The sequence below is a fragment of the Solenopsis invicta genome, chromosome 10, assembly GCF_016802725.1.
Source record: "Solenopsis invicta isolate M01_SB chromosome 10, UNIL_Sinv_3.0, whole genome shotgun sequence".
In the NCBI taxonomy this organism is placed as follows: Eukaryota; Metazoa; Arthropoda; class Insecta; order Hymenoptera; family Formicidae; genus Solenopsis; species Solenopsis invicta.
Window position 1 is genome coordinate 15,702,250 of NC_052673.1, and position 27,529 is coordinate 15,729,778.

The 27,529-nt window shown below is 40.1% G+C and overlaps 1 protein-coding gene across 4 annotated transcripts in view; it reads right to left on the bottom strand.

Moving 5' to 3' along the window:
• Positions 1 to 27,529, bottom strand: part of LOC105197851 (ras-related protein Rab-37) — a 159,274-nt gene that overhangs the window by 2,174 nt on the left and 129,571 nt on the right. For all 4 annotated transcript variants that reach the window (XM_011164422.3, XM_011164420.3, XM_011164423.3 and 1 more), the window contains 3 exons: positions 3,173 to 3,281; positions 962 to 1,072; positions 231 to 372 (listed from right to left, as the gene is read on the bottom strand). In XM_011164422.3, the coding sequence (XP_011162724.1) occupies positions 231 to 372; positions 962 to 1,072; positions 3,173 to 3,281 (362 nt within the window). The remainder of the gene's footprint in view (positions 1 to 230; positions 373 to 961; positions 1,073 to 3,172; positions 3,282 to 27,529) is intronic.

A 27,529-nucleotide genomic window follows, 5' to 3' on the forward strand; every position in this document is an offset into this window, starting at 1 on the left:
TCATTTTTATCGAGTGCGCTTTTAAACATACACAGTTTACGTTTATATATATTGTAGAATCTCAATAATAAATGCGTATTTATCGATGAAAGTGAATTGAGAATGTGGACCTTTCAGTTTCGGAGGAACAGTTAAAGATCGGAGATAATCAAGCGTGAAATCATTGCAGTTTCGAGCATTATTCGTTCAATATCTTTATTCTACGCTCGTCGATTTTGTCAAAACCGTACCGAGCAACGGCGAGAAACGCCAATTCGACGTTGAGGCCAGTCTTGGCAGACGTTTCCATGAACGGCACTTTGTACTCATACGCTAATCGCTCGCCGTCTTCCCGCTTAACAACACGCTCCGTGCCACAGTCGGACTTGTTACCTGCGGTTTAATAGAGAGCGATAAATGAGAAGATAAATTATCACAAATATCCAGCTTTTCTATGACGAAGCTAATGGCGTTCTCAATCAACGGTTCGTGAGCAATTAAGGTCAATTTACGTTAGTCGATAGTCCACACGAGGTACATTCGAATCGGGATTGGATTTCGAATTAAAAGCTAAAAATTACGTAAAATTGCGAGAGATCGAAAATATTTGTATTTCTTTTAAACTCATATCAAATGCATTTCTAGCCAAACGGCGAAAATTGATCTTAATTGCTTTCTAAAGCGGTACAAATTGTATTAAGCGGAAATGAATTGAACTCTGCAACCTTCCTGGAACCTGGATTGTTAGTGAATCTCTGATTTAAATCGAATTCGATAACCGGATATTAGTCCGGGACAATCTGGCCGATAAAATCAAATCTAGGTCATCTAGATAGCTATCCCGAACTCTTATCTCTGCTAAATCATTGCTGCCTTTATTTCTGGTATTCAGCCTCTCGAACTGACCGTTTTAAACGCGAGAATCCCAAGTTGGCAGATCTATCGTATTGGTACGGAAACCATAAATATAAACGGGACTCACCCAGCAGCATGATGACGACATCCTCGTTCGCGTGTTCCCGGATTTCGCTTAGCCAAGCTCTGATGTTGTCGTAACTCGTCTTATTCGTCACGTCGTACAGCAGCAAAAGCGCTAAAACAAGCGGTCGTGTAAATTGCCTTTTTTTTATCGACTCCTTTTAATCGACTTTACGTCACGCGATGATCGGAAGCTTTCTACGAAGTATAAATGCATCCGTTTATATGTCATATACACATCAAAATTTAAACAATGAACGAATTTAGAAGAAAAGCAAAAAAATTGTAATCCGTAAATGCACGATTTTTTTTCTTAATTTTGAATATTATTTTGAAATGAATGTTATTATGTTACACTTGAATCTTTAGCTTGATTCTTTAAATTGTTTTATATTTAACTATAATTCAAAAGGCGAACTATAAAATCAACTTTATTTTTTTGAATTTTGAACGCCTTGATTCGATATGATCTCAATAGTCGCTATTTAATCTTCTAAATGGATGGCGCGTCTAATTATTATTGAATTTACTCGGCTGAAATAATTACTTCCGAAGTTAAGATGCAATGCCTTATTGTCGGAACAACTTCAAAACTCACAGACGGATAAACAATGAGGCTCCCCTTTAGACAATCTCCTCGTATTGCTGCTTTCTCTTATCTATATGCGCGAATCGGGTTTGGCACCTGGCCAAAACTGACGGAGCAACAAAATCGAGAACTGCGGCTAGGGTTACGAAGTTACAAGTAATTCATGCATTGTAAAGTCGAGTTCGTCGCGAGTGATGCCGGTAACGTTCCAAATTAATCATTCCGAATGCTTGGATACGAACCACGTCTTGCATTCGAGTGTGAACAACCAAGTTGGGAGGAGCAATTAAGATTTCCCTAGAGATGCATCAATGTAACGCTGTTGTTCTACGCTGTATATCGGAAAGTTTGTTATTGCAAGAAGTCTCAAATTCCCATTTCTAAAGCAATCTCGTACAAACAAGAGTTTGAGAAAAATAAGAAAAAAAACTCAAATTCTAGAGCACAAAATTATGTTCATTCATTTTTACATATGCTCTTCGTTCACACATCTTTACATTTCCCTTTAAAATGATGCCCGAAAATTAATTATAATATAAATTGCATATAAAATTAAATGCTAATATTAAAATTATTGAAAATTTATAGAAAACATAAAACCAAATCATAACTTTCTTATCAAGAAAAATACAATCTTTTTAAATCGTATGAATTCGCAAATTAAAAAAAAATTAGAGCTGAATCTGAAGCTTCCTGCACAAGATAATCGATAACAATAATCGGGAAAATTTACATTTCGTGATTACTGTAAAAGGAAAGCTTCTCGATTAAACCAAGCGCGCATTAAACACCTGACGGTTCAAAGCACGTCATATATATCTCGCCGAGAGAGGTATTTCTCATTATTTTCCGCCGTGTAAAATGCGGAGCTAGCTAAAACATAATACGCTTCAAAACCGTGGCCGGCGTTGTCGTTTGCAATGCAATAATTAAATCGTTACGAGATATTGCAAAACGCATGGAAAATCTTTGCCGATGATCTCGTATTTATCAACGGCGCGATACCACTGTATTAAACACTTCTTCTATCAAAAATGCTCTCACGTCATTGATTTTTATCGAATGTATTAAACTATATGATACATATATTATAACATTCATTCTTTAATAATTGTATTCCGATACTTTTATGTAAAAAATAATGAAATAGATCAATTGGTATATAAAAAATACGCGTTTTATTTTATGCATAAAAATATCAAAATACAATTATCAAAAAATAAATTTACGAGATATTTAACATTACTTTTCATACCAAAATATATTAGAATTAAGTATAAATATCTCGTAAGCTATATTAATTTTTTCTAATTCTACTTAATATTTTTACATGTAGAATAATTATAAACATCATCCATATTATGTAAAAGAAATCAAACATTAAAAAAAAAAGCTGATCTTCAGATTTTCGAAACTACTCTATCTTGAAAGAAAAAAGCGCTTATACTATACTTTTATAATGTATACGAGTAATATTAGTGACAGGATAAATTTTTTTTAAGTAAAAAAAATTATTAATTTTCTTAATTTTTACCAATTAAAATTTTAGTTCAAAATTTGTACGAGTATCGTTCCGATCAAAATTGAATCGAGGCAGATTCACACATGATGTGAAAGAAAATTTACCGTGTGCGTCTCGGTAATAAGCATGCGTCACGCTTCGGAACCTCTCTTGGCCGGCTGTGTCCCATATCTGCAGCTTGATCGGCGTGTCATCGACGGTGACAACTTTGTTCTGTAATGGCAGGAAAGACGCTTCTTTGAATTTCTGTAGTCCCATTAGAACAAAGTTTAATAAATCACGAAGGTACCATTGTCCAATGTGAGTAACATATACTTTGTCGCTAAAGAAACACTAATCGAAAGTCATCGCATTCCTTGTTAATTGCGTACAAGGTATATAAGTTGAAAGTGGAATAACCCTAAAGTCTCACCCTGAAGTCAATGCCGACGGTCGTTATGTAGTTTCCCATCAAGAAGCGGCCGTCACGGAAACGCGTCAGAAGACAGGTTTTCCCAACGCCGCTGTCACCGAGTAACATCACCTGTATCGAGCAACGATGTTCAAGTAATCGTTTTATTCTTATTCCAGCTCGCTCATCTATCCGCGTAATACTGATTGCAAGTCTTTGTTATGATCGCATTAACATTTCATAAAAGAGATATAAAGTAGCTCACCAATTTTATCCAAATTAAAAAAAAAAAAAAACGCTACAGTTTCCAAAGAGTAAAATAAATAAAATAAATAAGTTATTTAAAACATATTAAGCTCGACATATGCATAAACAAATAAAAAGAGATCAATAAAAGATTAAAGAGTTACATTTATTCTGAATTAATTGGAAAAAATTAGACCAATTAACATGTGAATCTTGTTTCGAACTTTACTTAATCTTCTTTAGTATAAATAACATTACAAGAAAACAATAGTCAAAACTAAATTATAAAATGAATAAAATTTAAATGGAAATCGAATAGAGCAGCAAAAATTAGAGATAAACATAAAACGACAATAAAATCAATAAGAGTATCACAAAAACGTAAATAAATCCAAGAACCACAAGAGCTAAAAGAAGCTGTGTGATCCAAGTCAGACAACAAAAATTTATTATAAATAATAAATAAAATAAGTAAGATTGCATTTCACGCGGAGAGTAAAGAACGATCACCGATCGATCTGAAGGATTGGCCGCGCTTGGTGAGCGAGCAAAAACAAGAGAAATGCCGGCGGCGGCGCGGCGTGCCGTCGCGCGAGATGAGCGAGCGCGCGAGAAAGAAACGAGTATCAGGAGGCAAGGTGTAGGGACCTTGAAGAGAAGGTCCGCGTGATCAGGTGGGGTGTGCTGGCGGCGGAGTCGACGCTGCTGTCGCGCGAGGACTGGCGCCTGGTCGGGCCCGTGATATCCTGGGGCCTGGCGAAGGCGGTGGACGTGGCGACGGGGGTCGGCTGGGCCAGGCCCCGTGAGGCCGGCGCGGACCAATCGGCACCGACCGAACTGCCACTGCCGCCGCTGCCACCGCCGCCGCGGGTGCCGTGCCTCTGCGCCTCGACACGTTGCGCAACGTTTCCTCCACGTTGCTCATGGGCTCCTGCTACCGGGAGCACCAATTTGCTCTTCTTCTTCTCGGCCACTCCTCGTCGTCTCGTTGCGCCTCGGCGTCGTGTGCTTGTGCTTGCGCTCGTGCTCGTCGTCGTCGTCGTCGTCGTCGTCGTCACCGTCGCCGTCGTCGTCCTACTCCTTCTGCTTCTCCTTAGGATGACGACGACACGCCGAGGTCACTAAACCTCTCCACGGACTCGCGAGCGCCTACTCGCTTCGTTTCGTACGTTCGTATGTGTACGTATATATGCGCGTACGCGAGTACGTGCGTGCGCGTGTACGCTTCCTCTTCTCGCGTTTCTCCTTCTGCCCGGAGTCTCTTCTCCCTTCTCGCTCCGCGTCCCGAGCGTTCTCCTCTTCGCGTTTTACGGCGGCGAGGGCCCGCCGTCGCGCCGTGCCAACGGCGTGATGCGGGACGAGCGATCGAGTGAAAGTACGGTCCGCCGTTCGAATCGTGCAAGTGCGACCCGGCGGCTCTCCCGAAGGGTCCTCGGTTCAGCGGGAACGAAGCGTTGTCGTCGTCGTGCCGGCGCGGTCGAGAGAACACGGAGAAATTTCCGTGGAATCGCTCGGCCGAACGGCGAGTTACGAAATGCGCTCACCTAGATTCGTGCAAATCGTTCAGGATAATTCTTCATCGTGTCTTGTTGACAATATTTCCGCTATTAAGACCGAAGTAGAATAGGAATCGAGAGCGAAACCTTTTCATCGCGCTTGGCGTTATCCATGCGCGATCGAATGTCGTTAAAAGTAACACTTTATAATAGTTCTCTCTGATGCACGTTATGACGCGGAATCGGAAGCGATCGCTAAATCAAGCGAGCAAGATTGGAAAATTTCCGCGCGTAACAAATTTACGCTTGTCACCGCGAATAACCGCGCGCTTTAATGGAGGCCGGTATATGTACGCGAGTTTGGGAATATTAAACGTAAATCCAGTCGATGAGTGCAAAAGGAAAAGTATTCTCTTTGATCCGCGACGCGTGAACTGTGTAAAACCGAGCTGGTTATCGAAATATCCTCGACGTTTGACGAATGGGAGTATAATTCGCAGGCGAATCGGACGGCGATGTCGAGCGACAATTTGCACGCAACGAGCGATGGTCCGCGTTGCCTGTAGGAGCGTGTCATGGTCGATTACGTAAACCGTAAGCGCGAGCGAGTTTTAATGAACTCGCAAAACACGAGAATGTCGCCTGCAACGAGCTTTCCCCAGGAGATCGAAATCGCTCGTGACGCGATTAATCCGCTCAGAGAAACGCATCTCTCATCAATTCCGTTTGCGCCACGTACATACACACACGTCCTCCGAAACTGCTCATATACAGCGCAGCACGGAAAAAGTATCGCAAAATGTTGCTGCAACATTTCAGCAACATTGCAGCAATACTGAAATGTCCGCTTCAGAAATATTAATACGTAATGTTGCAGCGACATATATAACATTATATTATAACAATATTGCTGCCACGTATCGATATTTCTGAGACGGACATTTTATCGTTCCTGCAACATTGCTGAAACATTGTAGCGATATTGTAGAATGTTTTTCCTATTCTGTGTTGTATGGATGACGATGGACCCTTGGGTAAAAATGGGCGGGATTATCGCGTCGTAAAACGTCAGCTTCGACATGGATTCGCAAAGGATTAAGTCCTTCGCTAGGAAGCTAATCTCTTGAAGAATCGATGGCCTTTCGCCATATGTGTTACCGCGAAGCTGCTAGATCGAGGCAGTTACAAGTCCGTCGCGGTATATACAACGCTTGTAACGAGCGATAACGAGCTCCGTCTCGCGCGTAAATCGAAAGCGGAAAGTCTTTGTTATCCCGGGAAAATATCCCAGGGCGCTAATGGATATTCGCCGCCGTTCGGCGACTTATAACTGAGTCCTTTTACGTTCTCGTAAATTACGATTATCCGATGGTATAGGTAACGGATACGCGGATGTCGCGACTCGCGTCGGAGAGCGGAAGAAAACGGATGGTATAAAAATGTACTTCGCGTTTTCTACTTCGCGCTCTCGTAAAAAAAAGCGTCACCGAATTCACTCCCGCTGGTGAAGTCGACTGTCGTGAATCATCTCCGATTCGAAGCCGTCCTTTTGCGATGGATTAAGGACCATTTTATGCTGTATATTACGCATCAAAACTCCTCTCCATTGGAAAAAAAAATCCTTCGAGCCTAGAATAACATTCGCCGACGATAGTTTTTAGATATCGATTGTTTTCCAACTTTTATTATCGCGTGATACAACACTGTCCTGTGTATATCTGTCTCCGGTTTTTTTTTTTTATTTATCTGCGCAACCGTTCGCAGCAGTAAAATCGCACGAAAATGCGCCTTTCGCTACCGTTCTGAAAACGACGGGAAGTAAAAACTTTCGTTTCCTGTTGCGAGCGAGGTAACATAGATCCCTGTGGGAATAAAACGCGCATCTTTACATTCAGTCGCAGGCGCAAGCTGCCGAAAACACGAGAGATAATATTACACGATTTATCGCGACAGATCCGCCCGATAATTTCGATGCGTTACATCTCTTTGCCGTTTTTCCGCTCGTTTGGCCATCGATCGAACGCTGGATCCTCGGCAGACGCTACAACTCACACCCGACCGCGCCCGATTATTTCCGGCTTCATTGGGTACGAAATAGCAGTCGAGCGATGACAATCGAAATTCACTCGACGTGGCTGCGACACGTGCGGATTTCGCGGTCGTGTAATCGCGGGAAAGAGACCACCGACGAGTCGACGATTGCATTCGGCGGCCAGAACGCTTGACCGTCCATTTGCAGCGCGCATTCGAAGCTCCGGCTTGAATAATTTAACGCGTGAACGCGTCGCCCTCGAATAATATATAATACAATATATCGCGCGAATAAACTTGGAAAATATTCGCAAAAAGTATTCCCAAATCGTGAATGATTCATCATTCGCGGTTACGTGGGAAAAATTCCTCGTATCGCTACTGTTACTTTTTGATTAGTGCAAGTCGGAATTCTCTACAACTACTTTCGATGTCAATTAGACCTCTTTAAGGTCTTCCCTTGTGCCTCTGAATACACGTAGAAAAATGTTATTAACTTGACTAAATGTTTTCAACTCGATTAAATTTTTTCAGTTCAACCATTCGTATATTTGATTTAAATACATAAAATACTTAAACTTCAGTTTAAGCATTTATATATTTGACTTAAGTACATATATGTTTCATCTAAATGCGTAAATGTTTGAACTGAAGAAATTCAATCAAATGGATTTCCTACTTTGAGATTCAAAAGGAGCTATTTTCGGCAAACTCTCCACAAACCCTCTTCTAGCTAATAGGTTCAAAAGAGATCTATTTGAGTGTTTGAAGTATCCAAATAGGCGTAAATGGTCTAAAGTGAGAGTAAAATTTCGACTCGGGTCTAGTTTGTTTTTTCGAGGAGTTCGGGGGCATATTTTACACTGACGAAAATCTTTTGATTTTCCGGATTTTCCAAAGGATTTCCGTAATAACAATGCGAGGCAGTTGATTGAGCGTAACGCGATCCGAGCCTCATATAAATTCCTTCACCGCCGGCCGCCGGCGTCGGCCGCGTCACAAAAACCGGATCGCCGTGCAGATGTGAGGCCGGTAGGCCCAGCCTACCGCTTTGGGCCCACCCACGCCGCGACCGGCACCGAAAAGGCTCACGCACTCGTGAACCCACTGGTTACCCGACTAGTGGCGCCCTTTTACAACATTCTTCGAAGAAAGAAAGAGAAAGAAAGAGAACGGGAAGCCGTGCTCCCACGCGCATCTCGCGTCATGAGATAATCATCAGGCGCGATTAATTAATTAACTATGTCGGCGTGGCTCGGCGGCATGATTAATCGAGCCGCCGAACGAATCGTCTGCGCGCACCGCCGCACCGGTTACTGACACCATCTTCTCGCGTGACCCTCTCGTGACTCTGAATTGCGTCATGCACGGTCACGCGCCGGTGATTCGCTTCTCCCACCCATGCGATTCTTTTACTTTCCCAACTCCGGTGACACTCTAGCGTCACTTAATTAACAATCACAAGTGTGATTTATATGTATATACCTTGAAATGCCTACATTAGAAAATTTATTATTTATTTATTATATTATTGTGTAATATCAAATGTGATATATAAAAAACATGTATGTTGTACAAACAAGTTCCTTTAAATTATAAAATATTTAATGTAATCCCATGTGTAAATTTATATAAAATACATAATATCTATTATATGTTTTACATAAATTTTAAATAAGACTCACAATTAAATCAACGATTAAAGAGGTTAAGGAGAGCGGTGTTCTCAGTGCGTACTATAGTACATAACACTCAAATTTATTTAAAAAACGATATATGTCTGATATAATATTTATATACTTTTATCAAGAGATTTTACATATTACAAAAAATTATGTATATGTATAATTGCATTTATTTTATAGATTTTAATAATACCCTTACATAATGCTATCAAAGATTATTATTTATTTTATAATTCTTTTTTAATATTAAAACTAAAACTACTTTCACTTTTCAAAGATCAAAGCCGATTAATACACGCGTGTCTTTGCGACATTGTGTTTGATATATTGCTGTGAGATACATTCACGTAAGAAGTTCGGTTCGCCGCGCGTGCTTGTATAATGTATTCCGAACTGCTTAGTTGAAAGGTTAAGAGTTCAACGGAGAATAATAAAAAAAAAAGAAAGAAAAAATGAAAGAGCTATGTGATGTAACCGGATGTAGCCTTTAAGTGCAGACAGGTAAAAGGAGAATGTTGAACTCGGACTGATTTCGGCTACGATCGCGGCAATCCACGTGGGATTTCCGACACGTGCCGACGTAATGAGAACGAATGTTCGCAACGAGGCGTGAAGAGGAGAATCGAGACGCTCGTACGATCTGCGAACATTGGGATATACGTAGTAGAAAGAAAAACAAACAAATTTTCGAACGAATCCATCATCTTTTGCAGTTAATTTGTCAACGCCGCGCGCCGTTGTTTCGCGCTGCTTAACGTGGAAGTAATAAATCAAAAATTATCGTTGCTTTCATGTAATTCCGCGCGTGCGATGCAATTCCATTTTATCTGTTCGTAAATCTAACGAAATTCTCTTTGCGTGCTCGAAAAAAAGTTCAGCCTTCCCCATCGGCGACCCGGCACGCGCGGTAGATGAGATAAAATAAACAGCATCACTGCGTTCTGGCAAAGAGCTTATTTCGCCAATCGTGTTTACATCTACATCCTAAAAATCCGCGAAAATATCTCTTATACAGCGATTTTATATTCCGATAAAGAGACTAGACTACGAAAAAGGCGTCTCGTTATATAACGAGGGAACTTTTTTTCCCATCATTTCCTTTGATTTCGCGGTATTCCCCGACAGGCCGAGATGTTAGATAACATTTATCGCGTCCGCCTAGTCATGGTATCGATAACGTTTTATTCGTACAGTATGCTGACTCGCCGGAAAGCTGCTTTATCAAAGTCAGTAGCCGCCTACAACGTTTGCAAGTTGAAACGCCGACCACATTTATCTCTACGAAAGAGTGTCGCCCTTCATTTTTCTCCCGCGCGGCTGACGGCCAACGACCGTCCAACAAAGCGCACTCATTAAGTCGACGTAGCGGCCATTATGGGAATTTATCACGCCCTTTCGGAGGGTGCCATTGGACATTACGGGTGCGCATCGGCCGTGCAGTTGCAAGGCACTACCGACGACAGCGCGATAAAAGCTGATGCGACTGCTTCCGGCCTCGGACTTGAGAGAAGACGAAGAAGGAAAGCGCGAAGTTTAAGGTCGGCTCGCGAAAGGTCAACTCGGAGACGTCGCCGGCGCCGTAGCACAGTAGCTGTTACAGAAGCCGCTAATTAACATGCTAATTAACTACTGTTGATTGCGGCGAACCGCACGTTTGTCAGCACCGTCACGCGCCGGGCACCGACCGCTTTGCGCTCTTTATTTACTGCTTCCTTTAGTTTTTTTTTTAAATTTTCTCTATTCGAACTTATATCTCCATTTCTACCAATGTATTATAGATTAACTTTAATCTCGATTTAACTTACTTTTTACCTTTTCCTAATCCTTATATTAGAATAACAGAATTAGAAAACGCTAAAAATCGAATTATGAATCGAGATTAATCTACATTGGTAGAAATGGACATTAGGCTGCTGTTTCTTGAAATAATCCTCAACTAAGAAAACGCTATGTGCAAAACTTTTTTTTATATATATAAATTTCAAAAATGCTCATTCTGTGAGAATAATACGTGTAAATTAGAATGCCTAATAATATAATATAGAAGAAAAAACTTGAAGCAACATTTTATTTCAATATTCATTGTAAAGTAGATATGAATTTCACGCTCAGAGTAACTATGACAGGATACAACCTCATCAGCCTCGGTGAAACAATTATTTCATCGAAACCTCGAGTAAACGTTGAAATATCATCATCGCATGAAATTCTCAAGTGAGAGAGTATTAGACACACATAACGTGTTTTCTCTCTCAGTGCCAGGGCTCTCTTGGCTCGTGCGCCTTCGTTGACGTGCAAACGGTGGGATTCGAACCCACGACCATGTGGTTCTCCATGTGGTTCTCAACAGTCGTACGCAGGCTGCACAGCCAAGCTGGCTATCGAGTCAACGTTCTTAAGAAACATAGGTACTTGAACAGATTTCACAATTGTAATAATGGAAACGTGTTGATAAAGAAGCGATATCGAATTAAATACATAAAAATATTTAAAAAACAAGAAAATTAAATATATAAGAATATTAGTTCCATTGAAATAGATATGATTTTAGTATTGAGAGCACTATAAATTATATTTTGTATTGATTTGTGCGAAGTATTCGTGGTTTTTTTTTTCAGTTTTGTTTTAAATAAAGTTATTGATTGAAATATTTTAAGAAAATTGAAATAATGTGCTTCTACATAAAAAAAAGAAGTTAATAGTAACTACTTCGATTAATAAAAACTGTTTAAAAAGTCTGCAAATATAATTTTCTTTTTAGTTTATGTACAGTAAATATGATAAATTGTTTGCATACACACAATTTATTATTAATATGATAAATTTATATTACATCATTAATATGTTTGTTTGATTAAATATTTAATTAAAACACATGCTTGGAAACACGTTTAAATCCTCTATTCAACAAAACAAATGTAAAGAAGAAATATACAAGAGAATAAATACAAACACTATTAATTCGACTTAATCTGAAATAAATATCTACATAGGCGATTATATTAATAACAAGATACATTAGTATAATGTTTGATTAAATCTGTTAATTTGAAAACGTATTTAAATTTTCCATTCCCTAAAACAATTGCAAAGAACCTTCTAATAGAAGGATTATTGATTTTATTTTGTAAATTGATACCAGAATAAGACGGTTCCTGTATCGGAAGAATATAATTATCAAACCCGGCTTACTTTATCGTTGTTAACTGCTCGCATGACATTAAGAGAAAGAAAAGGAAAAGAAAAGAACATTGGAAACGATAAGTACGACGGAAATTCCGGCGTACTACGCGCAAACGTACGAATGGAAAATAAACCGAAACTAAATTACCTCCGGTAATTGAAACGAATCGAAGCTCGCCAGGGGATCTCGCCCGAGGGATATCGGCAGAAGTATGAACCGTCTCTCGTACGCGGATTGCGAATTTTAATCGGGACGCGCGCGCAAATAAATATGCCCGTGTCTCGTGATTTCGATCTTGCCTCCGTGAAATATACGTCACTCGAGGGACTTTTCCGACGAATTCTGATATCGACACGCTGCGTTTATTTTCCATTTCGCATCTTATTCTCGCAACAATTTGTGACGCGTAATTGCTACTTGCCCCTCGGAAAAAAGAACTGATAAAGTGTATGCTTCAATAAATTGATTATTATACTACTAACTTATGATACTGCATCAATTACCGATATAGTTATCAATTTATTAAAACACTTTATCAGTAGGAGGAGGAAGAGGGAGAGAGGGGGGGGCAGGTGGTGGGGATGGAGGTGGAGGGGAGGAAGAGGAGGAGATGAAGGAAACGAGAGAAATATTTGGATCAATTATTGGAAGGCCGCAAGTCATTGATTATACTTCGATATAATACTTTACAGATACAACAAAATTCCATTAATAAGAGCTGAGTGTATAACTTTTTAAATACACAGCCACTTAACAAAGTAAAATCCTCATTTCATCGAAACGCTAAAATCACACAGCTGCGTCTAACGCGAACGCATCTTTCGCTTAAGGGCGGCTGTTGCTGAACGAGATGCAAAAACAGAGAGAATGCACTCGCCCGTTGATTGAATTTCGATGTGACGTGCCGAAACATATTGTGGTTGCCCAAATCGACCACGAATTCGGATCCCGATTCGTGCTGACACAATGGAAAATATAGATATTTTCGTTATATATACGCCTGCGACTCGGTTGCTTCGGGCAAAATTATTAATCACCGGATTTTAAAAGCTCAGAGTCGCCCGTCGCGCGTGCCGGCACGATAGGCAACGCTCGCCAAAATGAATATCAATCCACAGGCAGATTGATGAATGAATATGTATACCATTACGCCGGTATTACAAATTTAATCCTTTCGACCGAACGCTCACATTGCGATGCACATTATCAAGACCACATCGTTTCTCACGTGGCGGTTTTTTTTCTTTAATTTTTTTCTAATGCAATCGAAACACGAATGTCATTTGAAATTTTACTATCACACATTTGCATTTTGTGTTTTGTATAATTACGAACACGCGGTCCGTCGCGCAGAAAAATTATTGCCATAAATTATTATATATAAAAAGTGGCTTTTTTACTATTTGTAAAGTTAGATTACAACGACATTGTAACACTAGAAACATTAAAAACTGAATTAATTACGTGTGCATTTTTTATTAGTTACATTAGGCCTAAATCGTACCTCTGGATCTTATAAACCGTATTGTCTTTGAAAGTATCGAACTCATAAATTAAAATCATTAGAAATGTAAGGACCCTAACAGAACATAATATCGAATATTCTAGAATATTCATATCATATACCGTTTGAATATTTATACAGTCATGATATTCGTACGATATTACATGTTGTTAGGAGACTCATTAACTAATGCTTAACTAATGCTCATTAACTAATTTTATTAATAATTTATCAAAAAAGAATCAAATATTTAATAATTAACAAATAACAATAATAAAACGGTAAGGCTGTCGAAATAAAATTGCTTTTATTTGTTTTTATATTATTATATATCAATGATCAGTTTTACTGTTATCACTTATCAGTTTTACATTAATATTATTTATTATAACAAAATATGTGATGGTATGATTTAGGAAACTTGATAGAATTTTAAAAAAATATCAATTTAATCTTTATAATAATTGCAAATATGTACAATAAATGTAAAATATTCCGCAATGAAACTTTTTTATGAAAAATATAAAAATTCAGTATAAAATTACATGATTGCATTGTTATCGGCTAAATAAATTGATTAAAAATTAACATCGGTCATATTTAACTTTTTAAAGGTTAGCACGCACAAAACAAAATAAAACACGTTAAATTTTTGTCTGTATTACACATTTCCTTCCATTCATTTACTTTGTATTTTTGTCAATAAATATCGTTTGTATTAAATAAAAAATATACGTATTGATGAGGTACGATTTAGTCTGTAGCACAACTTTCCTTTACAATGCACATTGTAAAAAGAGCATTGCATAAAAAAAAATATATATATGTATATGAAATAATACTTGATATGCGAGACAGGGAATTGTCGTGGAAATGTACATAGTTGAGTTCGAAAATTTCCGAAATGCAGGAAATAATGTTTGTTTTCGAGCGTACGACGAAACGCCATATTTCATATGTAAATTTACTTATTACGTGATAATTTTCAATCGACCGCGTGATCGTCGATGTGACATGAATAGAAATTAATTGCGATTGTCAGGCTGATCGATCACCCTGATCATCAGCCAATTATGCGAATATTGCAATAAATCCGTCGACTGTTGACGTTTAAGTCATATTAACATTTATCTATGTCAATTCAATGTACTGTTATTATGAAATACGCTGTTTGCCGATAACGAGGTGTAATGTAACACGATTATAGGTTCCATTCGACATAAATATTATAAACAATAAATAAAACGTGAAGTAGATTATATAACGGGTAAATATAAGGATGTACATTGTACGTACATTCTACAATTTTGTTATTCATATAAAATGTGTGTGTGTGTGTCATAATAAATGATTATTCGTATAATTAATTATACCAATTTTATGAGCCCGCATTCATTAGCAAATTCGGAAATATATAATTCGCACTTTTAATTATATCCTCCCGATATTTTATTAACGCGTACAATCACATTTCCGATAATATATCCTAATTATGAGAATGTTATATGAAATTAGACAAAGACCTAGCTTGAGTTGGAATTTTAGTTTAACAGAGACGATATCCGCGCTTCGCTAATTTCGCCTTTTAGGGTCGCGGAATATTGTAAATGAAAAGAAAGAGCCTCGATTAGATGCGTTAACGGCAAATGCCAAATTCACGCGGCACCTGCACTTCCTGATGGAAAGGTGCAACGCGAAATGCAGTCAATCACTTAAGTCGACAAGTTACGTAATAAGAGAGCGGCCACACCCCGCATTAGCAGTTAAGAATCGGGCTCGCGTAATTTCTGTCGTATCCTTCATAAATCACTCGCGTAACGTGCCGACTGACAGTACGCTCGGTACATCGCCACGCTGAGAACCGATTGACATGGACAAAACTGACTGCCGACGATAAATGGCGGCTGCATAATCGACAGCTCCCTGCATAGCCTGCATAGGTTTTGCGTCTCAGGCATTTCGCAGCGATGCCGCGCATTCTGCGCGTACAAATAATTGAGGCCGCATTACGGATGTTTAATCTGTTTTGTTACGTGCAATGGATAGAGTTACACATACACACAAACGAAAGCGTCGATTCCGGGAATTACGATGTAGCCTTTTGATTAACGGATAATCATGGGAATTATTACTTTAAAATTAAAACATTGACGGAGAATTATTACTCCAAAATTAAAACGCCGATGAAAATCATTACTTTAAAATTAAAGTATTGATTGACGAGAGTACTCGTTAATTGACGAATCACGCTAATAATCGTGATGTTAAATAGTGTTGAATGTTGTTCGAAAATGCTTCCTGTTTTTACTTTCCGACTTAATTTGATTAAAGGGAAAATAATGCTTTCAATTCTCTCTCGTGTTTTTTTTTCCAGTGCCTATCGCAAATATGTTCAACGAAGCATTTTAAGAGGCGCACAGAGTACACACGGGAAAGTTTGAAGGGAAATATCTAGAATGCCATGTTGCTAATTAGCGTGATGGTTCCAGGAATTCGAAATGTGCCACTGCACCGCGCACGGCATCCACGTCGTTACGCGCGGCATAATTATCGCTTTAAATCATATTAATGCGATAGACATTTGATCGCGCTCTTATCCGACTCGTTCCGCGAGAACTGGTTCTCTCATGAACTTTTCCGTGTGATTCTCGATCTTGTCTCTTTTTGCTCGTCACTTTGAAGCCCCCGTCGCGCTCACCGCTTCCACACGGTCGGCTTCCGTTCTTTCCGTTGCCACTGAAACAGATAATGAATCTGGCGTGCACCCTTCTGGTAAAAAAAAGAAAAAGTAATGCAACTGTCACCGGTGATTGAATTCTTATCAATGGATGTCGGCACATTGAAGCAAGGAAATGAGATCGCAAGAATACGAATACGGTTTACGAGATTGAGAGAAAAGGAAAGAAATATCTCCTTGCATGTGCAGCGTTCCTTCCACACTTCCAAGTCCCCTGTCGGGAAATATTTTTCGCATTTTGCGTAAGCTCATTTGGCGCTCAGAATGTTCCTTTACGATCAGGTATTCGTAAACCGCAATTTCACCATTTCAACACGCGAAACGACTTTGTTCAGTGCGGAAGGTTGCGAATTGACTTTAATCCGACGATTTTAAAATTTTAAAAGCTGTGAAGAAATGAGAGAGAGAGAGAGAGAGAGAGAGAGAGAGAAGAAGGGGATTTACTGTTTGCGCCGGGGCATAAATTGTCGCAGGTCGCGGCCGGGGGAATGCAGCTACCGTGTGGCGCATTCACATTCTACCACATTCCCCGTTTTCCCTCGCTCCCGAGGACAATATTATGACTTACGCGACGCGGTGGCAGACACTACGCGCGGCGGACATTTTCTTCTCCGCATAAAGTTTTGTTTTAGCAGCATAATTACGGAGTTCTCGTATCTAAAGCCATTCGTAAGATCAGAGAACACTGAAAATGAATTTTGCATCCAAAATTAGATACAATTTGCACTCAAGAAACTATAGTTACGTGTTCCTTTCACCGAAGTGGCGCAGACGAGTTAAGACGAGGAGATTTAGGACTATCGATCCTAGCCATGAAACTACTGTTAAATAATTGTTCGGCAATCTCCAAACAATTCTCAAAGTTTGTGTCGCTAATCAGTAACATTAGAGGTTTCTCCAAAGCTCTTTGTCCTCGTTATTAATGCGAGATAAAAATGCTATAAATATCTCCGACGTTGAAAATATTTATATCGTTAAATCACGAATTTATTCTGAAAAAATACGCATTTGAGATATGAAATATCACGGAGTTGCGTAAAAGATATCGCGCAAAGTCATGGCCATCTTATTATATAGGCAGAACCTGATGTACCTAAAGAACTTTCATTATACATCTTGGTTTTGTTTTTACGCTAGAAATCCTTGGTTTCTCGGGTATACGTGAGATGCACGCTGCGGCATTCCGCATAGTTTCGTCGAAAAAATCATGGCGGGGCGTCGCATTCAGAAGTTAAGTGCCGCGAGCTACCGCCGAAGTGGTAGCGTTAACACGTCTGAATGTGAAGCTGGGCGCGCATTAGTCCATAATCTGTAGTTGTATATCAGGGTGTTATCAACACGAGTACAGGGGCAGAAGTGCGCCCATGGGCAGCATCCGAGGTAGCGCGAGAGAGGTCCACGGTAGCGCGCTTCCTCTCAATCGCTCTCGGCTCAAACGTGACAGTTAAGTCAGTTTAGGTATTTAATAAATCGCGACGTCGTGCTCATCGATAAGATCGATACCGGCATGAGAGAGAGAGAGAGAGAGAGAGAGAGAGAGAGAGAGAGAGAGAGAGAGAGGAATCGATATTCAATTACGGAGAGGCGGATACTGAGCTCCGCGAGCGGTACCGGACGAGCTAACGTAGTTCGACGGGCTAACGAGCGAGACGGCTTAATATATTATCCCGTCCCGATATAGGATACATTTTGCGATATCAAGCGCCCCGCGACAAGACAGCTGTCGCCCGGGGCGACATGTGAAGCAAAAGCGTGCGCGCGCTCGCGTTTGCGCGATACTATCGCGGGGCTCGTCAAGACAATTTTTCCCGGTGGTGAGAGCTGAGGCTGAAACGTCACGAGGTACCCCGAAATTAAGTGACTTTATCGAACGATCTTCTTTCTACGTATAATATACGATGCGATACATGATGCGGCGAGGCGCGGGCAACCTGAATATGCGGCGAGATGAATATGCAAGGCCCGCGGCAGCATTATGCTAATTCGTCGAAGAGGAATAGCGCCTGTCTCGATGAAGAATCAATAGCTAATAGCGAAATTGCTAGGGCATTAGGTACCTGAGCGACGCGAGCGACCTGTTCACCGCGAGATGAAGCCTTTGTGACGAATCACGCGGTTAGATCGCCCGTGTAATGTTCTCTGGTTCAACCTTGCGTCAGACTATGCGCGATTCCGCGATTCGAATTTGAAATTCGCAATTGAATTTCCTATGAGATTTACTAATAATCTAAATGGACGCATTCATCGTCGTTTACCATTCGTCAGCAGAGTGGTTTTTTTGACGAAATTAAAGAGCGTGGAATCAACATTGCGCTCGAGGTCTGGCGCAAGTTTTATTTATTCAATTCGAAACACAATGTTGATGATAACATTTGATTAAAAAATCATCAGTTGATTAAAGAACAAGAGAATTTCATGAATGTAAATAAATTACCATCCCCTCTCTTTAACATGCTTATTGCCATCGGTGCTTATTAAATTTTTTTAAACTGTTGTAAAATAAATATGCATCTCTAATATAAAATTTTGAGCAACATAAATAGATAACAATGTAAAATAAACAATACGCTATTTAATAATTTTTTATTTATAATGAAATTATATAATGTATCATCACGTGCTCATGAAAATTCTATGGATATTACACAGAGAAAAAGATTTCACCGGAATGAGCATTCCTATTTATTTGACTGAAAGTCGTTTCATTGCAACAACATCTATTATTTGACGAAAACAACGCTATTATTAATCGTATTTATTGATTCAAATATTGGTTTGTTTGGGCCATTCAAAATAAATTTGTTTGGCTACAATAAAATTTATTAAGTCCAAAGAAATTGTTTTCTCTGCGTAAAATTCTATCATCCGTGATAAACATGCAAAACTCACAATCAGTAGACGAGTTATGTACCCGAGTTGAAATATTACTTCTTTCAGTTACCTTTATCTTAAACTTTTTACGTCTATTTTGATTCTTTAAACTACTCAAATAGAGAGACATTTTTTTAACCTATTGATTGCAATAGGGTCTCTATGGAATTTTAAGAGGTTTATAGAAGTTAAGAAAATCTCTTTTTAACTCTAAAGTGGGAAATTTCCTAATAATTTCTATTTTAAGGCTCAAGAAGCTCAAAAAAATCTAATTGAGGACAAAAGTAGAAGTAAAAATTTCGACTCGGGTAATTTCATATAATCGAGCCGAAGTCGACAGTCGAATTTTCTTCTTGGAAGCGAGCGGCCGACGATCGAAATAATGAATAGAGCGACCAGACTTTCCGCAAGAGTTCATCGGACAAAACATTTCTAAGCTAACGAGAGAGGGCTGACCGGCGGACCGTGAGAAAGGAAGCAAAAGTCGCCCTGCGCCGAATGGGAAAAACTCGTTAAGGTCGACGGGAGTCGTACCGTTCGTGAAAGATAGACAGATAGAGAAAGAAAGAGAGAAAAAGGAAACTCGCGATCGAAATCAGTTTGTGGATGATTAAACGAAACCATCTCGCGCTGTTTCACATAACACACGCCAGCCGGTCGGCCGTATCGGAAGAAAGAGGAAGCAAAACGAGAGGACGTCTTTCCGCAGGCAAAGAACGATCGCATTTCCCGGATTATATAAAAAGCCCGAAGAGGAAAAACGGCGGGCGGGGAAAAACTAGCGCAACGACGAAACGAGTAAACAATCTAATTGCATGAGCATCGCGAACCGAGTGATAAACGGCAGTACGACTTTTACGAGTTCGCTGTTTTGCGTGCGCGCGACCGCGGTGCGAACGTGCGAAAATTGCTCTCATAATTTACGGAGGCGCTGCGTAAACCGCACGGAGAGAAACTCGCCTCCGCCTCTGCACAAGTGAAAAGTAACTGCTACGGGTTACGAAACGACCACCGCCACCGGAACTTCAAAAGGGGCGTAACAGAGCAGCCTGATCCGGTTTTCGAACTCCTTCTCGTCTCGTACGGCACGCGAACCTGCCATGCTTCTACTCGGTGCGATTTGTCGCGTGAAATTTCCTGTGAATCGTCGATCGATTGGAAAGCACGTCTCGTCGTTATTTTCGATTCTATAGAAACGTGAAAGATTGGAACGGAGGGAATAAAAAAAAAAGCAGGTAAGTGAGAAAAATTCTTGAGAACAAGAGCTCTTCTACCTCTCTTCTGTACGCTACAATCATCAGCACTTAGCTAGAATTTGGTCTCAAAATAGCATTTATCCTGCTTTTGTCTTCAGTACTTCAATCATAAATTTCCGAAGATTTATGAGGGACAGACGGAAGATAAACATTTTACTCCGTGACACGGATTTTTTCCACGAGGGATTTCGAAATATATATGTTAAGAAAATAAAATGTCTCCTCTCCTTTGTGAATTTATCATCGAAAGTACATCATTTTCGTAGGTAGGTTAGATAAGCTTTTAAGGCTCATAAAAAATTCGTCACAAACGCGAACGTATTCGTAAGATATTCTAATATTTCCCCTTTTTCCGTAATGGAGTTGCTCGGAGTTCGGAATAATGTAACGGATCGCGGGTTTTCGGCAAAAACTGTGGGAAGAAAGTCAACTGCGGGAGCACAGAGCCGCAAAGTCGAAAGACGCTACGTGACGAGTCCGCACGAACGTACAGAAATAATGAACGAGCGATGGCAACGCGAGGAATGTCTAGCAAGATACGAAGGGATCTGAGATTTTTGCCGAAGAGTGTCGTCCGCCGCGCGTCGAGGATTAAACTTCGGGTTCAAAGCCTTCAATTCTTCGAAGAGGCACAGCTGCCGAATGTCGCATCGTGTGAATAGGAAAAGACGAATCGCATCGACATCCATCAGAATGATTCAGATAAAATTGTACGTTTACAGGATTAGTATTAATTCGCACATTTTGTCTCGTATCAAACGCGCGAAGAAGATCGCGCGTTGAAATATCATTACTCTCGTCCTTAAAGCGTAATGACGCCGAGCTGTGCGCGATGACATGTGCTTTCATTAACGCTTCCACGTGCGACAACGTTTGAACAAGTGCCTGCCTGTCCTCTAATGCGAGGTAAAGACGTGCAGCTGGTCTTACCGCGTGTCGTACAAGACCGCGTTTGCAGTCGCAGAGTGTGTACGGTGCACACATTGCACATATTGTCACGTGCAGTTCGCAGTCTCACGCTGTACAACGCAGTGACGCGCAGCCAGATGCGTCGTAGCACTCAGGGACACGAATTCATTCCTTATTCATCAAATAAATAATTAGTCGCATCCTTAATCACATCCGACCTGTATGCAGCGTAACTATAATAATTACGATTCTCTATTGTATTTTTATCATATCGGAAATTGAAATCTTAATTAATGAACTTGAATCCAATGAATAGATATTATCTACGACATAAAATTCTCGACAATTATTTAAAAGGTCAATTATTTAAAACGAAAGTCACAAACAGAAAATAATCAAAAACAATTAGCAAGCTCAAATAAAAATAGATTTAATTTTAAATAAAAATACCTCGGACAATTTTGTTTCTTTCACATTTTCAGATTATACCGAATTAAACTGAAGTATTTCTTACAGGATAGATTTTTAATTTCAAAGTGATTTTTATCTCTTCTACCTCTATTTAGCCAATTTTGTCATTCGCTAAATATAAAGAAGTGAATGTGCAATATAATCCATTAAGTATATAGTACGAGGAAAAAATATAAAAAGAGTAAATAATAAAGTTGCTCTAGTCCCGTTTTACAATAGGTGTAATAAGCCTTAAGCCGTAAGAAATTGACCAATCATGGTTGAATATGAGGAGAATAATCGACCATGGTTGGTCAATTTCTTACGGCTTAAGACTTACAACATTAATTGTAGATCAGGACTTAAGCAAGATATAAGAAAGGGGATAATTCGATCTCGAGATTCAACTTTGTTGCAGTATTCACTATGCGTAAAAATAAAAAGATGAATAAAATGAATCAATTAGGTTGCCTAAATTGTATAAAAATAATCTTTAAATTAATCTCGCGAAATTATACCATTCTCGAAATTGCTGTTCGTCGAATCGGAAGAAGTCAATCGCGAATCGCCTTATCGCGGACACGCGAATTGGACAATGGCGTAGCGATCAATGGAACGATTGCCTTACATGAAAGTAGGTTAATGCAAGACAAATTGCGGAACAATTTCATGTTTATCGTCGCAAAAAGCGAATACCGAAAAGCGTGGAAAATTCTAGACAAAAAGGGAAGGCGAACGGGACATAATTAGAAAATACAAAAGTTTATCCAGCGAGACCAGCGCGAGCAAACAAATGACACGGCAGTAGAGATAGTCCAGGAGAGAGACAAATCGAATTAAACGGACAAATCCTGTAAAGCGTCGCCATGAAAATTGTGAAACTCTCGCGAGATTAGCGAGGTGTCCTGGTGTAGCAACAACGGCGTATACGCTAATTAGAATTAAACGCTAATTCGTTAAGTGAACGAGACGGGATTGGGAGGTGGCCGAATCCCCAACTCTCTCTCCGCTGCTGCTGCTGCTGCTGCATCTTGTTTACCGTTTGCAAGCGAGCGGAAAAACGAAGCGAAATATTGGAACAAACGGGAACTTTGCCCGTCGGATTTCCCAAGCGGAAAAAGATACGCGTTACTTCTCTAATGGACTCCTAATTTATCCGATTTCTGCGCGACACACTTTAATTCTCCTTTCCTTCAACTCTAAATTCGTTTTCTCGGCAGTTCCTTGTCAATCGATCGCATGCATTTTTTAAAATAGGAATAGTCTTCCGATTCGTTTCACAATTCGATAATTATCTCGACATCTCGCTGAGCTATCGATTGCTGCTAAGTTCTTTGACATCGCTCTCATCAGAAACTCGCCCACCCACGCGAAGCGCTTTTATCGTGAAGCCGAGATTTTATCGGGGAAACGACGCCGGATCGTAACTCTCGGTGATTATCGTATGAACCCCTTTGCACGACGATTTAAACGCGTTTGAACCCTCAAGTGCCCTGAGGCGCGCGATAAACCAGGAGAGTTGCGGTGAGCCACCCTTTATAATCATGTCCCGATTATCATTGGTTTTGAGCCAGACGTCCTGCTCTTCGTCTAGCGTGTCGAGATGAGTCGTAAATATAGATTAAGACGTCGAATATCTTAATCAGTCAATCAAAAAGGATATTCTTGTCATTCACGTTTTGAAAATATCTTATATAGATATAGAATATTTTATATATATTTTCATTGTTCCCATAATAATCTTTATAAGTTGAGAAGAAAAAATATCGGATAGAAATTAAAAATATTTTCAAATTAAGAATTAGAATTTTTTAATGTTATCATTGAAACAATCATACTGTGCTGTGTAAGTAACTATTATTATAATATTGAAATAAGAATGTAAAATATCTTGCTGAAAATTAAGATTTTCAAATTCTTTAAAAAAGTTGAAATTATATATGTATTGAATCTACATATGTATAATTTCTTATTTTAATAATAAATAATGATTATTAAATAGAAGGTACTAGTTTTAATTTGATATTAACATTTGATTTGATTGACTGTTTTCCGCGTATCACTGCATCACACAAATTTTTATCACTCGTCCGCCCGTTATCCTCCACCCAAACATATGGATCACTATATTTTCGCTAAGAACGCTCCTCCCTATGAAATAATTAAACAAGAGGAGATCGCGTGTTTTTACTTTGAGCGAAAAGGAGGTTGCCCGGTTAAGGGTTAAGAGCACGGAAAGAAATACCTTCTCGATGTGTCTCCCTTCCTCCGTTTATCCATCCCAGCGACTAACGAGTGCACATCTCCGGTAAAGATCCCGAGCGCTCGAGTGAGCGCAGTCGCGTATCGGGCCGATTATCGGTGTATCGATACCTCTATCGCCGCGAATAATATATGAATAAAGTGCCACTTCTCTCTTCCCGAGAGACTGTCGTAATATGCGTGGCGGCAGCGACGCGATATTCAATCACCGGCACGTAATGTACATCGCTCACCGGGTTATCCACGTGTGCCCCCGCTTATAACGAAGTACGCGAGGAATCATTTTTCACTTTCCGGCCGCGCTGAACCGTGAACGTTCTCGTGACGATTGTCATTCACTTCGTGTAACGAACTCAATGCCCGACTTTCCGTCGTCACTCGTCGGTTCTCGACTGACGGAATTGAGGAGCATAATTTTGTTTCGTCTTTGGAAAAAAAAACGATTAACCGAACGAGTTTATCGAGGGCGTAACGAGTTTATTCGAAACGAAACGTACCGATAAACGAAGGCTTGTGTTATCGGACGCAACGTCCTCGATTAAAACGAATAAAAATGTGTACATCAATCGACAGTGAATATAAATCTGTTAAAATAAGAAATTAAATAAATTTCTTTTTAAACTCGCTGAAAAAGTATGTAAAATAATTTCAGATTGAATTGTTTCACAACCTTTTCTGCGCGCACCTATATCTTCACCGTCGACACGAATGCTGCACGCAAGATCTGCGCAGTGTTACATGTTTGCGATAAAATTCAGCAACTTTCATTTTAGGCGCGCTGAATATTCCGTCAGATATAGAAGTGCACTCTCCTCAAAAGCCGATTAATGACAGTCGAAATGAACGGAAACCAAGAAATGCGACGGGGGTAGAGTTTGACGATGCACATGCAGAGCGATCCAAGCGAAAGCGATAAGCACTGTCATTGTCGTTGCACAACTCGGTAACGCGCGTAATGTCATAACGGAAATATCGCCGGTTTCAAAAACTTGCGCCGATATCTTCGCTGCATCGAGTTTCACTGCGTGACCGCGAGAATTTCTCGCGAAACACCGGCTCGTCCGCGCGGAAAATCATCTCGCGCCGAAATCTCCGTCCTCGGTCTTCTTTTTTTTTTCGACGACGGGAGAAGCGAAAGAGTGCGGCTCGGCAATCACGGCACGATATGCACGGCGAGTCGCTTTGTAGCGACTATTTCCAGAGACAGGCGTCGTCACTCGTAGGTGAGCGAAGGGTAGACGAGTGGGGCGACGGACGAAAGGAAGTAGATGTGTATGTGTGTGTGTGTGTGTGTGTGTGTGTTTATATATATATGTATATGATACGGGACACAGGAATGGGGGTGGGGAAGCGCACAGAGGGGTAGATCGTCGTCGTCGGTGTTGCATAGGGTGCAACGCGCGCGGAGAGGGTGCGCGAGGGTAAGAGCATCGGCACGGAAAATGTGTCGGTCGCAGGACGCGTTAGCCCGATGCCGCAACGCGTTGTTCAACTGCTCCACCCTTTTCCACTCTTCTCCGTCTCTTTCTCTCTCCCTACCACTTTTTTTTTAACGCTTTTTCTCTTTTTTTTCCGTTCTTCGACGCTGCGAGCGAATGGATCGCCGCAGCCGGTTTGACGATCGACGAGACGCTCTCTGGTTAACATTCGAATCGCGCTGTGAGAGAAAGAACGAAAAGGCGAGGAGGAAATTGACCGGACTGGAAAAACGATAGCTTGAAACGTTGAAAAGAATTATTGATGGACATTAGTGAATATTGCATAAGAGCGATGTCGATATATGCGCTTAATTTGGTTAATCGTCGGAAATAAAGGACGTATATGTATGACGTCTATGTAATAGATCCAAGTTGACCGAAAAATGTCATTGAGATTAAGACGGATAATTCTGGAAGTTCCTGCTTCCGAGTGAGATGATGGTTATATCCCGGATTATAAATAATGCTCTCTGTTTTAAATGATAGATTGTAAACCCTCTCCGAGAAATACGTGACACGATATTTGAGGCGCAAAAGTGCGTTGCGTTTAATATTTGATGATAAAAAATAACACGGGGGCCAGAGACAGATTGACGCCTTGACGTTTCATGAGTTTTATAGCAGTTTCATCCAGTTTTATATGATAACGCGAAAGACAGGTGGAAGTAATACGCAGTTGTCGTGACAGCGGTTTAAAATCTGAAATTTAACTCAGCGAGGTATAAATCATCTATTATTCGAGTAACGAGTGCGTCACGTGAATTACGAAATAGGATGTATACCTCCCGGCGGCTGTATCACGATAAATGTTGCGCTCCCGTCAAAAGTATGTAATTTGCGAATCTATTAAATACATATATAGATTCGATTGTATAGATTTATTCGGTTATCAATCAATAAACGAATGCGATTATTCATGTAGTGATTTCATAAATATTGATCGAGAGAATCTGATAAATTACAATAAATGCAATATTTCCCTCCCATCTCGTGAGAGAATAAACATTCGGTTCATCGATGCATTTATTTGCCTGTACGAGAATTATTGCGATAAATACTTCGGTATTCGGAACGATCATCATGCATCATGTAAAAGAAAAATATTTTAAATATTGCAACAAAGTAAAAGAATTCTTTAAAGATACGGTGAATCATAACCACGTTAATTATATCACTTTAACGTGTGTCAATTGACATGATTAAAAAATCTGCTTTACGTAGATAAGTCACTTTCGCGTCGAATGTCGAAAATTAATGATTACTTACGGAGCCATTGTGAGCCGAAAGAATTTATAATTATACCGTAACAAAAGCGTGAAAGACAAAGAACGTTACGTCTCGTCGGCGCGGCGGTAACGCAAACGAGATTAATTATCAGAGATTGTACTTGAACGGAAGATTTCGGCAATCTCCCGTTGCACTATCGGTTGCAAATTACCCCTTTCGCGATTCGGTGTTACCCGACGCGTCCGTTTCCGGACAAACGAAACCACGAGAGAGGACGGACGATGTGTTACGCGCGACTGATGCGAACGCGAACGGTGGCGCATGCCGGCCTTTTCTCTTCCCTCTGGGGTCGGCCACAAACTGACGACACACGCGGCTCGAGTGGCCACTCTCCAGCGTGCGCCAGCCGATGAAATTAACTCTTATCGCCTTTATTGCCCATTGTTCACAATGCACGAGCAAAAGCCGATTTCCTACAGCCGCACTCACCTACGGTCGCTGTTGCCGGTTCAAACAGCCATCCGCGACAGCTCGTTCAACCTATTGCAGCCTACTCACTAATGCTATACTCTTTTGAGAGAAAACAAAGTAAATTTTCTAATTCTGTATCGTTTATTATAATTAATAACATCGAATATCTAATCAAGCGATGTTCCTAGATTTGATCAGTTCTCGTCGATTTGTTTTTTGTCATTCTTGATGTATTGTCGATACACAATATGGAGCGATATTTG